General features: G+C 47.8%; 1 protein-coding gene across 1 annotated transcript in view; it reads left to right on the top strand.

The window, feature by feature from the left end:
* The window catches only part of LOC138510848 (low-density lipoprotein receptor-related protein 4-like), a 495,073-nt gene that overhangs the window by 396,442 nt on the left and 80,000 nt on the right, over positions 1 to 18,631 (top strand). The window contains exons 10-11 of the mRNA XM_069626521.1: positions 5,625 to 5,864; positions 12,936 to 13,395. Coding sequence (XP_069482622.1) covers positions 5,625 to 5,864; positions 12,936 to 13,395 — 700 coding nt within the window. The remainder of the gene's footprint in view (positions 1 to 5,624; positions 5,865 to 12,935; positions 13,396 to 18,631) is intronic.

Here is an 18,631-nt window from a genome sequence, read left to right as displayed (position 1 = left end):
GGGGGCTCTTTTCCTGCCAGTTTATAACATTCCAAAATGGCTAAAATGATCAATCTGGAAATGGTCTGCTTAGTTATCGGTAACCCCAGCTTGTGACCTGCGTAGCCTACAAACAGCTGGTCTGCTTGTTTTATCCTAGCCAGTCTACTAATATAAAAACTTAAAGCCCTTCTTGGGTCCAGCCTGTGTAACCTCTCTTCCTCTTTCCCCGGATGAGGAGGAGGATAGAAAGATGGAAGGGTAATCTTCTGAGTGATATGAAATTCAGAAACCACCTTTGGGAGGAAATTAGGCTTCACTTGCAGAACAACTTTGTCTTTGTGAAAAATTGTATGATGGGGTTTACAAGAAAGAGCTTGTAACTCGCTCACCCTTCTAGCAGATGTAAGTGCTATTAATAAAACAGTCTTAAGGGTAAGAAATCTTAACGAACAAGAGTGGAGTGGTTTGAAAGGTGTGCCCATCAGGAAAGTTAGGACTAAGTTTAAATCCCATAGGGAACCTGGAATGGTCTTGGGGGATAAACGTTAGTTAACCCCTTTAGAAACTGTATTACCAAGGGTAACTTGAAATAGGATGGTTCTTCCGCAGTGCGCTTAAAGATGGATAGCGCTGCGAGATAGCCCTTGATGGTGCCAACTTGAAGGCCTGAATTCGCTAAATAGAGTAGGAAGGACAAAACCATTGGTGTACCACATGAAAAGGGATCGATATTCTTTTCTCTACACCAGCTGCCAAATCTGTTCCAACGGCAGCGGTATAAAGATTTTGTTGCTGGCCTTCTTGCCGAAAGCAACACCTCTATAACATCATCAGGGAGGTCCCAATCCTTGTACCTCAGCCTTTCAGAAGCCTAGCGTGAAGGTTTAGGGTTTTGATGTCTGGATGGAGAATCTGACCTCCCTTCTGTGAGAGCAGATTCTCTGAGTGGAAGTCGAATTGGAGGGCAGATGGACAAGTCTAGAAGGTCCGGGTACCACGTTCTCCTGGCCCAATCGGGGGCAATTAGGATCATGGTTTTCCGGAATCTTCTCAACCTCCTGATCATTTGAGGAATGACAGGGACCGGTGGAAACGCGTACAGAAGCGGAAACTCCCAGTCCACTATGAACACGTCTCCCAGAGCTCCTCTCGGGGGAAATTCCCTTGAACAGAACAGATCGCACTTCCTGTTGACACTGGTGGCGAACAGATCCACCTGAGGGGTTCCCCAAAGGGCTAAGATCTCTTGAAGGACTTCCTGAGCTAGTTCCCACTCGTGGGAGACTGCTCTGCCTGCTCAGAGCGTCCGCTGTCAAGTTCTTCTCTCCGGCTAGGTGAACTGCCAATAGAGAGATTCCTTCTTGGGTTGCCCAAAACCAGAGCTGCATCGCCTCTCTGCACAGATGTAGTGATCCTACGCCTCCTTTTTTGTTGAGGTAATGCATGGCCACTGTGTTGTCCGTCATTATCAGGACATTCTTTCCTTGTACAGATGGCAGAAAAGCCTTCAGCGCAAGTCTGATGGCCCTCAGCTCTAACAGGTTGATATGTAGTCTGGACTCCGATGGAGACCAACGACCACTGATGGTCAAGTCGTAGGCGTGGGCTCCCCACCCCGTGAGTGAGGCATCCGTGACTGTTCTCTCCGGCCGGGGTTGCCAAAACTGCTCTCCTTTCAGAATGTTCTCCTGACAGGCCCACCACTGAAGGTCTCGAGCCACCCTGTCGGGAACCTGAAGAAGATCTGTCATTCTCCCTGAGAATAGTGACCACTGAGTTCTCAGTGCCCACTGGAGAGATCTCATTCTCAGGCGAGCCTCTGGCACTAGGAAAATGCAGGATGCCATGAGGCCTAGCAGCCTCAAAAAGTCGAAGGCTGGGAGACGTTGGGCATTTTGGAACTTGATAACCATCTGTAGAATATCTTGAGCCCTCACCTCTGGTGGCGAGGCTTTTCCCAGGGAAGTGTCCAGGATCGCTCCGATGAACTGGAGTCTCTGCGATAGTATCATTTGTGACTTCTTTAAATTGAGGGAGAAGCCCAGTCTGTGAAGGGAGTGGCAAACATGATCTAGCTGGATCTGAGCTTGTTCCGAAGATACAGCTCTGATCAATCGTCCAGGGAGGCGTAGACGTGAATCCCTTCCCTCCTTAGACTTGCAGCCACTACCGACATTAACTTGGTGAAGACCCTCGGGGCGCAGGTCAGCCCAAATGGCAGCACTCGAAATTGATAATGAGAGTTGCCAATTGCGAACCTCAGGTATTTCCTGTGTGAGATGGATTGGCACATGGAAATAAGCGTCCTGAAGGTCCACAGATACCAACCAGTCCTGGAACTGAAGGGCCTGAAGGATCTGAGAAAGAGTTACCATCTTGAATTTGTCTTTCCTGAGGAATTTGTTCAATTCTCGCAAATCCAAGATGGGTCTCAGTCCTCCGTCTTTCTTTGGAATGAGAAAGTAAGGGGAGTACCAGCCCTTGTTCCTCTCCGCTACAGGTACCGGTTCTATGGCACCTTTCTCTAGCAGGTCTAAAATTTCCTGCAAGAGGAGCGGATCTGGAGCTTTTTGAGAGCTGATCCCCGGTGGATGACTCTGAGGTATGCGTAGGAGAGGCAGGCAGTAACCTTGTGCAACTGCCTCCAATGCCCAAGCATCTGACGTGATAGCCTGCCATTCCGCCAGATGTTGAGTTAACCTGCCTCCTACAGGTGTCTTGTGAGGGAAGTCCTCAGAGTGGTTTTGGGGTGGCTGATGCAGATGCCGATGGTAAAGAGGCACCTGCTGTTGCTGCGTCTTTTGAATATCTACCCCGTCCACCTCGGGTAGTTCTTCTTTGTCCCCTTTGAGCCGGTCGTCCTCTACCTCTTCCGAATGCGGAGTAGAAGCGAAAGGACTTGCCTCTCGCAGAGGTTCCTGTGGGACGAAAAGGTGTCTGACGGATTGCAGCGCCTAGGGATTTTGCCGCTGCCTTTGATTGCAGTTTTTCTAAACTGTCATCCGCCTTTTTCCCAAACAAAGAAGAGCCATCAAATGGCATGTTCAAGAGCCTGGCTTGCACATCTGGGGAAAAACCAGACTTTCTCAACCAAGCAAATCTCCTGGTTGTTGTACTTGCCGCCATTGCTCTGCTGATACTGTCAGCCGAATCAATGCCCGTCTGGAGGGATTCGCACATAGCGTCTTTACCATCCTGTATGATATTTAGGAACGCCTCCCTTTCTTCTCCCTCCGGGATGCAGTCAGCCGCTGTAAAAGCACACTCCCAAAGTGTATGGCTAAATCTAGCAAGGGTGCAAGTAGCATTAATAGATTTTAACGCCATGCTACATGCCGAAAAGACTTTCTTAGCCATAGCATCATATTTTTTTATCGTCCCTGTCCTGTGGGACGGTAGGGTAAGCAGTCTTGATGTCAGTAGAAGATGCTGCCTGTACCACCAGACTTTCTGGGGATGGGTGTTTGGACAAAAACTCTGGGTCTGCAGAAGTCTGTATTTAGTAGACAGTTTTTTATTTACTGCCGGGACGACATCTGGGGTTTCCCAGTTCGTCATGATTTTCCTTTGAAGAGCTTTATGAAAAGGTACTACAGGATCCTCCTGTGGACCTTTATCAAGAATATGCGTGAGGTCATCCGGTTGGCAAGCCTGTGAAGGTGTTGACCACCCCATAAATTCTGTGATCCTGGCCATTAAGGCTCTATAAGGGGTTTCAGCATGCTCCCCCGGGTCTGGCCTAGCGAACTCCACCTCAGGGGAAGTGTCTAAACCACTTGCCTCATGTAAGGAATCGTGGAGTTCCTTCAATCTGCGTTCCTCTGAGGATAACTCCTCTTGAACTGGGGTTGCAGATCCCTGCAACTCAAATGTCTCTTCTTGGTCAGATAGTTCTCCCGCTTCCATAATTGAGGACATTGTTCTCAATTGGTCTGAACTCACAAAGGGTGTGAACCCCATCTCCAAGGCAGAGGGTGCCAAACTTGTTGTAATCGGCCTCGAAAACGTCGATGTCGAAGGCTTCGAACGTGGCGTCGAAAACAAAGGCGGAGGCCTCGAGGTCCTCGATAGAATTGGAATTCTGCTTGAGGATGTCGACAATCTCGACGACCTAGTCATCGAAGACCTGGGAATAGCCCCTGGGTGCGCCGCAACCGTGACTTTCCTTGGCGTCGACGCCGGTGTTGAGGATGGCGTCGAGTCGACAGACCCGTGTGTCGAAGGTCCCTTTGACAACGGTGTCGAAGACACCGACCTCGGCGTCGACGGAACCTTCGTCGACGGCACCTTCAAAGAAGGATTCGAGGTCTTAGCTTTACTCAAGGGTTCGTCACGCGCTTGAGAAGCTTCCTTCGCCGGGTACTGCGACTCGCGGAGTTTTGGACCTTAGGGTCTTTCGACCAGAGCATCGCTCTCGGCAGTCTTCGAGGGGGTCGAGGCCGCTTTCTCGAAGACGCTCATTTTTTCGGAATTCCTCCCATTCAGCCCGTGAACTATGTTTCGAGGGGCAAGGGATTCTCTTAGGTGAAACAGAGGAAGAAGACGACGAAGAAGGGGATCTTCGACGTCTCCTCTTCGAGTGCTTCGATCTCGAGGAGTGATGGGACCCGCTTCGAGACCTGGAGCGCGAATGGTGACGAGGAGACGAATGTCTCGACTTCGTCGAGGAAGAAGAAGCTTTAGAAGTCTTACCTTTTTCCAGCTTCCCCCTACGCTCCTTCAGGGCCTTAGCTGTCATGGACATACAGTCCTCGCACTCCGAACAATGGTGTTCAGCTCCCAAACACCACCAACAAACTCTGTGAGGGTCAGTCAGCAACATCTTTTTTCCAGTCTCTGCATTTTTTAAAGCCGGACCGCGGGGTCGTCGGTTCCGACGAGGAAGCCATCGAGTATGGATCGAATATCTCGAGGAAATTGGATTAATTCTCTACGAAACTGAGCAAAGATATTCCAAGGCACTGAGTAAGCGCGAAAAATGGAACTGAGCAACGGACGCTGCACGCGGCCTTTATAGGCAGGATGACGATGTCGATACGGCGCTGTCGAGGGACGTCGACGCGCAGCACCCTCTAGAGAGAAAAAATTTCCGAGGCCAGCAAAGCTGGAAAGAGATATCTAAGATAAGGAATACGTCGGAGGAACATCCCATCGAAAGAGCGTTACAAGGTAAGAAGTAACTTGTTCTTCTGCAGCAATAAATGAAATGCTGTCACGTATGGCCGTTAGATATTTAATTTGGCGCTAGTGAACCGGCTCACGTATGGCCGTGAGATATTTAATTTGGTGCTAGTGAACCGGGTAAAAAGGCCAAAAACTTTAGTGAAAATGTTGCTCCGCGCGCGCTCATCTCGAGTGCGGGTGATGCTTTTAGTAAGTCTGGTTTTACATGCCCTTGTATCTGGAAGGCCAAAGGGCCCAACTTCTTTTTCGAGCGGCCATGCCTTTTCAAATCTTGCATTGCTCTTTTATAGGTGCATGTGTGTGTGATCGGGAAAGATGGTGTGGGTGTGAGACTATGAACAAAAACAATTTTGTAATTTTTTTAAAATGAATACGTTTTCTGTTCTATTATGGTAATGTAGGTAGACGCCTTCTGCATTGACAAAGGCCGAATCATGTGTGTTCTGCTTGCCTTCTAGGTACGAATGACTGCCTGGAAGTCAATGGGGAATGCAGCCATCTCTGCTTGCCGAACCCGGAAGGCCGGACGTGCGTCTGCTCCATGGGCTACCACGCGGCTGCCGGGGGTGCCGGCTGCCTGGAAGACGTGCGGTGCATTGAAGGCTCTCGGCCGTGCCCCGATGGGCAAAGGTGCATTTCGCCTCGGCAAGTCTGTGATGGCTGGGCAGACTGCCTGGACAAGTCGGATGAGAAAAACTGTGAGTCACGCATTTTAATGTGATGTTTGCTTTGTATGTTCATCACACTATCGGTGGTGGCACATGTGTAAAGTGGTCCTTGGATTGGCAGGGATTGTTCACACATCTGATTAGTCGGGAGCTCCTGATTGGGTTTAGAGTGTGCTCAATAGGTTTGCTGGTGTTCTGTGCAGTCTTCTGCTATGTGCATTCATATATATATATGAAATACTCACTACCCCTCACCCGATTACTCTGAGCACTGACTGGAAAAAATAAATTCATACAGAGGGAACAGAGTGAAATAGAAATGGGTTATCTGGCTCATCGGCAAGAAGTGTGTTCACGTTTATAGTATGAAATGGCCTGAATGCCGGCGCCACGTTGCACTCATTGGTTCATTACTGCTGATATTCACACAGGTTTCTTTGGCGCTAAGCGGCTGATCCAGGCCGGGTTCTCACTGTAGCTATATGCCGCGCCAGTGTGTCCTCTCCTACAGTGGGTGTCCCCCGCTGACTAGCCTGGATCCTAGCACCGGCGGGTGCACTCGAGATAACTGAATAGTAGGCGATTATAGCCCAGAGTTAACGAAAGCTACCAAGACAGTCCAACTGTGGCTAAGCTAAAGTAGGAAGCTTGTCCCGAGTCCTTTTTGTTAATCGGGGAAGCCTTCCTGTCCCGTGGGTCGTGCTTGCCAAGTCCACCAGCAAAGTGGAAAGCAACAATCCGAGTCTGTGCGCGGTGCTGATGAAAATTACCAAGTGTGACGTTGAGGGAGCAAGTAGCAGAGAGGCTGGCAAACAGCAGTCGGCGAATTCAAGGAAGGCCTGGGAAAAGTAGGCCCAGACTGCAATTGGAGCACTGGTGGTTAAAGAGCAGCGTTTCTATGGGGCAGTGGTAAGCAATTTTGCGTTAAGCAGCAGAAGATGGCAATAGCAAGATATCGGTTGGGTATTGGTGCAACAAAAAGACCTCTTCAACACTTTGAAACAGCAGATTTTTACCAACCTACCACACCTCTATCGCAGACTCAATGGGAATACATGTAATCTTACCTCTCAAAAGAATTATTCAAAATACTTGACGGCAGCATTTGGGCATATGCCTCCCTTTTTCTTAGCTAGAAGAGTTTTCATCCGCACAACGCCACTGACGTGTTACTGGGTGCAGCTATTACAGCCACAAGCAGCACGGTCTGTAGTTTTGCCACTGGTGGGGCAGAGGTCAGAACAGTTGGCGAGGAAGTGAGCAGATGGAGCAGCCGTGGGTTCCATTTTTCTGACAAATCATTTCATTAATTTTACTATGCACTTTAATATATGCAATAGTCATTCTTTGTGCAAATTAGAGCTCGTCAGATTAAAGAGCTTAATAAGGACTCCATTATAATGAAACACTGTACATTTAAAGCTATTATGGGTGGGAACACTATTCAGCAGCCTGTGGCCCTCCAGATGTTTTAAACTGCTGATGGTAGTTGTAGTCCAAAACATCTGGAGAGCCAAAGATTTCTGACGCCGTGTCTATAGTAACAGGATTAGGCTTTAATGTTCTTTCTCTAGACACGTAAACGTGTCCATTTCGAAACCTCTGTGAAATGATTCTAGAGTAACTGGTTGAACTTAAGCACTTTAGCCCCATACCTGTCATAGGTTAGCTCCGCCTCCAAAATAGTTAGAACATCCTTTCAAACCAGTTACCCTCTCGATTTGATATTTTGCAAATCTGCCTCTCTACCCAGTATTGCTATTCGTTTGTATAATCTTAAGTGATCTTCTGAGTAAAGTGCTTAATGTACAGCATTGTAGCCACTAACTATCCCGAAGCGCCCCCTACTGTTGTCTGTGAAAATGTACTAGTTAACGCCTAGCAACTGCCCTTTTCTTTTATGAACTCACACATGATGATTCCATATGTTTGCCCAACATTTCATTTTCAAAGTAGTAGCTAGTGGGCCTCTTTGATCACGGACTCATTGCTGCTGCTTTTTGCAACCCAAAGTCCCCCTCCCCATCACACCACAATCGCAGCCCCGGCACTGCCATGTGTGGTAATTAAAGCAGGGACGCCGTTGTCCTGTAGGTAAACACTTCCTGCTTTATTGTCCTCAGTTCAGTACTTCCATGGGAAGACAAATGGGACAGATAGGACGCCAGACACCGCGCTCCCCACACCCCTTCCAGTCACCTCAATCATTAACTGCCAACCGTCAACTCGGCACCAACATTCCACCAAGACCCACGATGACCTCACACAGATAGGCGCGAGCAGGCCATTACGACACCATGCTTTCAGAACAGCGACCAAGACAACTTCGTATTCCAAATAATGGAATGTCTTCACTGCCAGCACCTCCCTCTGACCCAGAGCACAACAGCGTGTGGCATCCTTATACCAGCGGGCCTGAAACACATGCTTTGTGAGATGTATTATTTTAGAAATATTTGGTTGAATTCAGGGGTAGTGTGCTGTTCCGAGCAGCTAAGACTGCTGTATGCCCACCACTTCCCTGCATTCCCCTTGAAGCACCCGCATAGTCCTCAACACCCACAATGTGCAGACATAGGAGCTAAAGGCTAGAGCAACCTAATGAAAATATAAAGTGCACTTCTTCATGCGACTCATGTTGATGGAAGGGAATCCGTTGGTTCTGTGTACTGATTACAATCTCAATCAGTGCTGAAAAATGGTCCCTGTCTGCCAAGAGTGGTATTGCAGGGAAAAAGGTACAGTTTGCGTTTCTTTCTTTTTAACATAATCTAGCCTTGTCCAACTGGACACTTTGAAGACGACATGAAGTAAGACACAGGTAACATTCAATTTTGTAACCAAAATGATTTATTTTATTAAATGTCAGGATGGAGTAAGGCCTAACTTGCCCTATGCTAAGGTGGAATTTCCCTAACTAAAACTAAGGATAGTCTGTGTTAATACGTTCAACCTAAGTCTGTCTGTGGCCAAAACCTATAATTGCCTGCACAACTAAAGATAAACACTGTGTAGGGATGGCATCAACAAAAGAAAGTGTTGCAAATGAAGTAGGTTCAGAGCTTCTTCCATCTCCTGGCTTACTTTCCAGCTTCCCCTTTCCCAAGTTCAAAGCCAGTTCAAAAAGGCCGTGGGGTTCCCTTCCCCAAGAGGACAACACAATTCAGTCTTGTACTTCACTTTCAACTCTGCCAGTTTTAAAAGTATAATCCGTTCAAATCTAGTTCAAAACAGTTTCAAAAGGGCCTCAAGGACCCTTTCCCCAAGAATTCAACGTGATTCACAGTCTTGGGGTTCCCTTCCCCAAGAAGTTAGCTCTCTCAGCTTCCAAACGATAACCAGTACAAAATCCCATGGCTTTCAGAAATAGTTCCAGTTCTGCTCTGTAATCATCTGGGCTTTTCAACAGTTCACACATATTGCTCTTTTTCTCATTCACTTCAGCAATCTGTTATAACTTATTTATCTTGGCTTTCCTTGGCTCTTTCCAAGCAGGGGTCTCTCAGTCTGGGCAAAGATGTCTGTCCACACGGACCACCAATTACAGGTCACACAACCGATACCTTTTGGCATGTTGTTCTTCTGTATTCGGCAGGCTTTCTTGCCAAAACAGGTTTTCTCTCTCTTCGAACCTGTATCATTTGTCAACATCCAATTCGCTCAAGTCTCTTGGCTTTGCCATAACGCGTTTTCTCCCACCTTGGTATCTTTGGGTTTGCACTCATTTCAAATTCTTCTTGGTATTAGTTTGGCTTTTCCACAACTGGTATCTCATACAATCGGATGCTTATAGGAAGTCTGTTGGCTTCGCAGCAACGTATTTCCCCCACAACTCACTCTGTGATGTTTACTTTTTCCACCACCATACTTTCACATTATTCAGAACTGCTCCTCCTTTGATTTTCACTTTCTTCATAAGTGTTTTACTTTGTTCATGAGCATTCATATGCTTTTCAGCAAGCTTCGACCATCAAATGAAAAATAAGGCAGTCCTTGGTGCGTCTGGTCAAAGTAAAAGGGCCTATACTAAACAAAAGTATTGCCAGTCCTTACAACTAATATAGAAAATGTGCAGGATGGGGTTTTCAATAAAGAAAAGTGTTCTCAAATAATGTCAGGATAGGCTTTAGCCAGGGGTCTCCCTTCCCCACAATTTGAGCATGGGATACAGTGGCAGTCCTGTGCGCACAGCACACACTCTAGCTTTCCCAGCATGAGCTGACAGTTCCTTTCCAAGTATCGGGTTCTTTCTTGAGTAAGTCTTTCAACAAAAGTCTTGCATTCGACAGCCCGGTGTATTCAACAAACAAACCATTCTGTTTTACATATATGTTGGGTGATGGCTTCACCCCTGGGTCCCCTTCTTCCGGGCGTAAACCCCTTACGAATCGTATTCAACAAAATAAATACAAAGTTCCTTTCCAAATGGAATTTTGGGGGTGTTGACTTTACACCCCTGGCTCTCTCCTTTTGGATTCAGACCCCTCTAGAACGTCGGCCTACCTCCTTCGGGTTCACTATGGCTTTTCCTGTTTTCACAAATCTTAATGTCTTTTTAAGCAATTCTTGCCAACTTTTGCTAAACACTTCACTGCGGGCATCCCTCGGTCAGGTTCACTTCTGTCAACCCACTGTTCATAGGGACTTCAGGCTACGCTCCCTTTTTGTCTGCATCCTTGTGCCGCGTTCACTGTTGCCAATTTTATCAATCGTGCCTTTCCCAAACACCTGCCGGTCAAAGACTTTCAACGGTACAGAGGATTTTGCAAGACCCCTGTATGACCTCCTTTGCGGCCTTTCCGAGGCCTTCTGGTATTGGCAGTTTCAGCAAACATGGGATTGACCAGAGTCTCCGAGTAAGCACCCACATGGTGCCAGATCCCTCTGCAGCTGGTCTCCCCTTTATTTTAACAGTTCTTTGAACTTCCCTTAAGTTGCTACCTTTCGGCTTTCAACACAGTTCGGTTTTTTTATCAGTTCTCCCCTTGACTCACCGGTGTGATGTACCACTTGTCTTTTCAGAATATCTGGAGTGAAGCCCGGTACCACGGTAGCAGACGCCTCCCTCGGTCCTGCTTAGCGTAGGCACGTTCCGTGTACCGTTGACATCTGCTGCAATACACTGGAGCTATTGTCTGCGGTCTTAAAATTCCTTCAGAGGTTTTGCAGGTCGGAAAAGGGCAAGATCGTGTCTCTCCTTGTCAGCCTCTGGATATTCACCGCCTTTTTCCTTGTCTTGAACTGCCATGCCTGGATAGCTGTCTCGTTGTGCGGTCTGCCTTACTCTAGCACTGGGTCTCCCTCTGTCAGGCTCAGAACCGTCTGAGAGTTCCTCAGGGTTCTCCCTCTATGGGGCTCGGACCCCTTTTCCAAAAGTCACAGTTTTGACAAAGGTTTTGGGACTTCTAGTCCCAGAATGCGTTGGGCTGATTTTGCTCCCACTTCATTGCTCATTGAAAATGGCTTTGTCTTTGGGAGCTGCAGTAGCCAAAGGGGGATGTTTGGAGGTCAGGGTCTGTCCCTCTGAGACCTGGGTTCGCCCTCCTGGCCAGGGGACAAGTTTAACTGTTGGTACCACCTAGCAACCCCAGCTGCCCCTGGTCTTGCGTTCTGGAGGGACAGTTTCCTCCTCCACAATCTCCTCTCTGGTAGCAGGGTCAGTGTGTGGTCTCCCATGGTCTTTCCAGCTCACTAGGGGGCTCTCCTGCTCTTCGGTACCTTCCAGCGTCCCTGACTCGCTCGCCATGCTGTTCCTGGATGCTGCTTTTATACTCCCAGCTAGTTAATTGGAGTCAGGTGTGAGTAGTTCCCTGCCTGACTCTGCCTGGCCTCGTTATCGGGACAATATGGAGACTGCCCATCGATTCCTATGGGTAATTCTCATGACTCCCATCTGCCTCTTCCCAGTCCTTATGGATTTCGATAGGGAAATGGGATTATGGGAATTGTAGTGTTGTTGAGAGGTAAAATTTGTATTGGGTTTTAGAGGAAATTTTGAGTTCCCCTGTTTTCTCCATCTTTTGCGTAAGGAAAAGTGCTGTGGGGGTTGGGATTTTGGTGAAAACATCCCATAAAGACTGCTGGGATATCGGGTAGGGGTGCTTTGGAAAAAATGGGATACTGCATCTCGTCCAAGGGCGCTCCTCTCAGTCTCCAAGGACCCTCTGCCCAGGTGATCTGTTTGCCCACCCCCAAGGTTGTATCCAAGAGCGATGGCCCTCCCCTGGCCACCTGAACAAAGGATCCCCAGGAATAACTTGGGAGAAACACCTCCGGTTTCTCACAGTACCGATTTATAAAAGACCAGGAATGCAAAAAGATAAAACTGTCTCCTCAAGATCGCTAGAGCAAAGATTGAAAACGGGTTCGTGAAGAGCAGACCGTACCAAGAGTGGGTGGATCTATCACAAACTCGCCCACTAATCTGCAGGGGGACATGCCACCAGACGCAGGTCACAAAACTATCTTCCTGTTGCTCAAGTTTATCAGAGTCGTATGGCTCGCTTCCCTACACATCTACTCCCATACATAGAGCCACCTCACCATTAGTTCCCTTAGGTAGAATGGAGAGAGTCACCAGCTAATGAGCCGTCTGTGGGCAACACCCTCATGCCAATTCTTGCATGTAGAAATGGAGCAGGAAACTGAGAGGGGTGGCACCCAGGGCTTGGTTCAGCAGGGACAGATGCCCTCAACTCCAGCACAAAAATCCTATGGAAAATGGGCACCAACTGTTAGGTTGCAACAGGCACACTAAATATTAAATATGGAATTTCTGTATTGTGAATTTTTCTAACAAAAGCGAAACCCTCTCCACACATCATCTCATTGTTGTTTTGAGGAAGTAGCGTAATGCACACTCGGTCCTAACTTTCATATGACGCTGTGATCAAGGTTTATGCAGAAGTTTGTAACAACCAATTCATTACTAAAGTAAAAGGGGGGTGGGGGGAGACTGTATGAAACAGTGGGGCACAGCAAAACACAGGATCACAAGATGTGAAGGGAGACGAGCTGTCATCTGTCCTGCTTTTCTTTATAAAATGAACCCAATGACCAAGATGAATATACAGTTACTTTTAAAACGCTTTCTTTTTACAGGTAAATTGCCAGATGTCAGCAAGCTAATCCCTAAAGCAACAAAACAATCAAAGACTGCACTGTCTGAAAGACAAACCACCTTAGTCCTACATTTGCCCACTGAGGGGGTACCTGACACGATTGGAGCATCACCAAGCGCGAGTCCTACTTCTCCAGCCCCAAAGAGTACCGCAGCGAAGGACGACCAGAAAAGTAATGTGCCCCCAGATGAGATTTTTGGTCGTAACATGGAGTCCAGGCCTTGCACATCTGAATCTTGTAGCACGAGAGGAACATGCATTGTTGTGGATGGAGAAGTGAAGTGCAAGTGTGAGCCAGGCTACCATGGGCTCCTTTGCGAGAAAGAAGCATGGACACCAGTGGCTGGTAAAATCACTGGTGCAGTGTTCGCCATCTTGCTGGCCATTGTGGCAGTAGGCATTCTGTTTGCTTTTATCAAAAAAAGAAAAGCATTGAAAAGGTAAGTGAACAATGAGTTGCTGAGGTACAAAATTATTGTAATTCAGTGAACCCCTAACAATTGAAATTAAAATGTCGCTTGAGTGATGAACATGGCATAAATGACATTGCTGACAGGTGGACTATAAATGAAACTATTAATTTAAAATAATGATATATTGTAGATCGTGCTTTCAGATTGTAATTTGGCACAGATAGTTGCGATTTAGAATTTTACCCTAACCACCTGTTTTATTTTCTGTCTTGATGTTTCTTTGTTTTTCTGTCCGAGTCATACACAGAAAACCCTGAATTACTGAGCGTTGGCTCAGGGGGCCTCCCAACTGTTAGGACAGTTTTTCTAAAGTCCACCCAAGTAAAGCTTTATAAGACTATCCCTTGAGCAATACAGAACTCCAACTCTTAGTACAAGCCGGTTCCACTCAAGATAATGGTAGCAATGACAGAGCAGCCAGGCTTATTTTAGGAGGGAGTGTAAGAAGGTACAATGAACTTGTAACATACATATGGTTCAAAAACGTCTACACTCCTATATGTACAAATAATTGTTTGTTTCATATATACACAGGCAAAGAGAATTCTTTAGAAATGTAAGTACTTTTAAAAGCAACAAACACAGCATAAAAACAAACACAATACCTCTGGTAAGTAAACTATAATGTAAGAGACTTAGCAGTATGCAGTTCAAGGTAAGTAGAACCCAATTTATCAAACTATTATACTAATTCTTTTTCAGGAATAATAGTTATACTACCAACATCACTTTTTAGAATAGTGAAACACTATTCAAAGGTAAGCAAGAACTTGGCAATTACTTTTGAGAATGGCAGTATGCACTTCCAAAGTAAGTAATAACTTTGTAACACTTGCAGCTTATTCTTTTTCAGGGGTATGCATTTACAACATCAACATTTAGCAAGTAAGTCACAATTGTAAGAGTTCCTCCACAGAGGCCTTATGCTTTAGCAGTCCTTACCTAATCTAGGGCATTGGTGTTCCCAGAGGCAGAAGGGAACACTGGTGGTTGAGTGGCCAGCAGTAGGCAGAATAGGATCAGGCAACTGTAGGAAATGGAGTTCCAGGGGATTTAGTCTCCAACAAGTAGGTAACAGACTTTACAATTAGCAAAAGGGTTTGGGGAGTCTGTAGAAGGCTTCCTGAATGTGTTCCAGCATTAGGCCTGGGCAAACACCCAAATGTGTGAATCACCACCCTAGCCACACAGGAGCGACACAACGACTTTAGGTAAGTTTTACCTCAAGCCACACACTACCTTAGCAGTGAAGAAAATATTGCAGACAGTATTGTTCTCCACCATTTTGCCTTACATTGCCCGCATTCCTGCGATGTGCACTCTTTACTTCTAGGTTCTGGTGATTGTTCTGCTCTTGTCTGTTTCTCCAGGTTTCTCGCTTAATTTGTACTGTCTGCATCCCTGCTGTTTTTATCCTTTCTCCTAGGCTGCTTTTGGTGATTGACTTTTGTCTATGAATTGCATCTGATTCGCTGGCTGTTCTGTCCTTTGGTCCTCCTTTCGTGTCCCCCCCCTCCCTTGTGTTGCCCTTCCCCCTGACCTGCCTTCTTCCCGGCGCTTACCCCCATCCTCCTCCTAGCCCCCCTCTTCTTACCTGCACCCTCTATGGTGCTCTCTGTCTCACCTATCTTCTCTAACTGCTTTTCAATCGACTATCCTTCTCAGTAAGTCTGGCAGGAAGAAGTTCAAAAGGGAAATCCTGGTCTCCAACCCAGGACTCCCTATTGCTGATACGTACACCAATGCTTCCTCCAGAGAGATCCTTGCAATATCCTCTTAGTCGTTCCCTCACCAGGTCTATGGACCCCCATAGTCTGTTCTCTCGCCATTTTCCTCTTCACCCGTTAATGGTGCCCCCCTGTGGGAGACCCTCCTGGCTCCCTTCCACTCCTCCAAGACCATCATTAATGTCCATCTAAACTGCACCTTCTTGCTCCAAGGCCTTCAGGCCAAGCTTTTCCTCTTTGATAGATGCTTCCCGCGCCTTATCAATGTCCTTTCTTCTCCTGCTGTCCCTTCTTTCCCCTCTCTGGCTCATCTGCCACCTCTATCCTCTGTCACCCCTACGGCTGCCTCTGTTGCTTCTCCGGCCATCCTGTTGCCTCTTTCCTCCACCGCTCTGGCTACCTTGCCTTCTCCCCCTACCTCCTCCTCTCTGGCTACCTTTCCTTCTCCTCCTTCCTCCTCTGCCCATCCTCGGGCACCTGCCACACTTCCTCAGGGCGTACCTCTGACCTGTAACCCTCTACAGAAGTCCTTCAAAGGGTGCAACCTACTCCAAATTGTTACTCTTCACTCTTGCTCAGCTGTCCAACACTCCTCTGACATCTGCCGTCTCCAGGAAGACCTCGATTTGGATGTACTTTGTCTGACCGAGACTTGCTTCACAGCCAGCTCTGTCACAAGCTTTGACACTCTCCTTCTCCAGCATTGATCTTTCATGGATTAACATGCTGTGAATATTCCCTGTCGTCAGGCTGGGAAAACTCTGGTAACTTTAATATAGTTTTCCTATGGGAAAAACTTTGACACCTTGAGTCTCCCATCAACATAGTTATGGGTGCTTTGGGCAGCACCAATGGGATGCCTAGTGTATAGCCCCGCACCTGCGGCTTCCGCTCAGATTTCAACCATCTTCCAAACCGTTGAAATTACCTCGCGTTCTCTCCTGAGAGAATTCGTGTTTTTGTGAGATTTTTTTTCTACACTTCAGCTTTTGCTGTTTCCAGTCTTTCGTAAAGGAAAGGTGTTTTCCGGTCCCATTATGGAATCCTCTGGTCCGAAGAAATCTTTGTTCAGGCCATGTGAGACCTGCGGGCCTCAAGAATGTATACGAGGGAGACAGGCGTTCGGAGTGCCTGTACTGTTTGTACCCTAATCATTCAGCCGAAAATTGCGATATCTGTCAGGGGTTCTCACAAAAAATATTTATGGACTGGAACAGGCGCCTAATTTGTTGGCTAAACAAGGAAGCCTATCTGGCTTCGGAGGTCGGCTCTTCACGCAGAGTCGGGGCTGCCACTACCTCAGACAGGAGGTCGCCATCGCGCCAAAGGTCAAGATCAGAAAAACCGCTGCCAAAGAAACGGCAGACAGGTGAGCCTAGGCCTTCTTCCAGTCAGGAAAAAGCCAAGCTTTCGTCCTCCACGAAAAGGCCTTTGTCGAGTAGTGAGGGATTGAAAATTCCCCCCCTCTCGTGAAATTTCTACATCACGCTCCGAAAAACCGAAGAAGGGCTTGCACCAGCAGATATCCACAGACTTGGCTCGCAAATCTTCGTTGACGGATAAAGTCAAATCAAGGCCTAAGTCCTCATCGGCGAAGATGTCTTCATCCAGGGACAAACATCACTCCTCATTGGCATCCTAGAAGTCCTCTTCCGGGAATGAGTCGACGAAGCACAAATCCAGATTGTCATCCAAGCCGTTACCTTTTCCATCAACGGTGGTACAAGTGACGAAGACAGCGTCTACGATTCATCTCCCGACGACAACCGGTCATCGACTCTCCTGTCAACGACCACCCTGTTAACCACTGTCCTGTCGACGACCACACGGTTGACGCCTGCTGCGTCGACGACAACCTTGTCGACGACAGAAAAAATCTGACACAAACTTCCTATATGAGGCCAGCTCAGCCTGAATTGACAACAGGAGATCTGTCTCCCAAGGGCAAATCAAGGCACACAGCTGCGCCTACAGAACCTTTTTTTAGAAAGGTCTCCGACCATACTACCAGAGGAAATCCTTCTACATGAGATCACATCTGTCTCTGAGCCACCTCCCTATGGCGAGCAGGCAGTTTTTGAATCTGATCCCAAGGAAGAAGGTTCAGAACTGCCCCTTCTGGATCCATCTGTTTTGGGCCTACAGTGAACAGCGTAATCACCTCCCCTCCCATCCACATCAATGCGCTTCAGAGCTGTTCCACCTCAATATCCTCTTTTAAATCCTCAGTCATTGCTTTCTATGCAAGTACTCTCCACTTTGCAAGCACTCCTAGGGCAATTAGATGCCAGGCTCCCAATGCCTCAGGCTCCATCAGTCCCGGGTTACAAAGCCTGCAGATTGCCCCTCGCCAGAAGGATACTTCCGATACCTTACAAAACCAGGGGTCTTGCCCCAGAAAACCATCCCCAGCTAGACCTCCTCCCCATCTCCTAGGGCTTTTAGTCCTCGATGCAGGGATCAGGAGGAAGGGGAACTGGATGACTCAGAACAGGACATTGCCCCACAGGACACCCTCTCCACTCTCTCCTCCCAAGAGGGCAGACACTTGGGATACAGACCAGGATGCACCGGTTAGTCCGGCCCAACCATCTCCCCTGATGACATAGGCGCATCCCATGCCATGATGGCTAAAGCCTGCTAGGAATTCGGTCTCACCCGGGCGGAAGAAAAGGACTGTTTCTTGTTCGACCAGATGGGGAAAGGTGGTTTTCACAATCCCAATACTAGATCAGGTATGGTAGGAGGGTCTCGTACAATGAAATGCCCTCTTACGGAGCCAGCAGTCAGTCTGCTTGAAAAAAATTCAAAGCTCCCGAATCCACTCTAAAGTGCTTAACATCGTAGTCAACACTGGAGTCTGTAGTGCCCGCGACAGCTTGCAGGAAAACTTGCACCCAACACACGTGTGCCACTCCACTGGATAATGAGAACCGCAAGTTAAACACTTTTGGGAAGAAAGTGTCCTTATTTGAGCGACTACTGGAATCCGAAGGGTTGTTGTCGATGGTTAGGGCATGGCAGTCAGCCGCCTTTTGAGTCCATCCTTCCTGAGAACATTTTGCAGCAGTTTCTTCGGGAATGGAGGAGGAACAGGAGCCAGTGTTTGACCCGTCGGCTCTGGGTCTGCAGAATGTGAGGCCTTCGTCGAGTGGGGTGGGGGCTGGGCGCCCCTTTACTTATTGGTTAACCCGCAATCTTTGCTGTCGTTGAAAGTGCTATCTACGCTTCAGTCTTTTTTGGGGCAACTGGATGCAAGGTTGCCGCCTCCTCTGTGTCCGGCGGTGACGGTGATCGAGGTGTTGCCTGGTGAGGCGCCTAGGAAGTCTCCTCAGGCACAGTTGCCATTGCCGGTGGCGTTAGGCTGTCCAGGGTCTCAACCTGAAGAAGGCGAGCTACCTGAATTGGACCCCGAGTGTTCCGCGGGACACATTGTCTACCGCGTCGTCGCCGACGAGGGAGGACGTCTGGGACAC

The sequence above is a fragment of the Ambystoma mexicanum genome, chromosome 6p (assembly GCF_040938575.1).
Source record: "Ambystoma mexicanum isolate Mex_15411 chromosome 6p, UKY_AmexF1_1, whole genome shotgun sequence".
Taxonomy (NCBI): domain Eukaryota; kingdom Metazoa; phylum Chordata; class Amphibia; order Caudata; family Ambystomatidae; genus Ambystoma; species Ambystoma mexicanum.
Note: the sequence above shows the minus strand (reverse complement) of the source record. Positions and strands in the feature narration are given on the sequence as shown.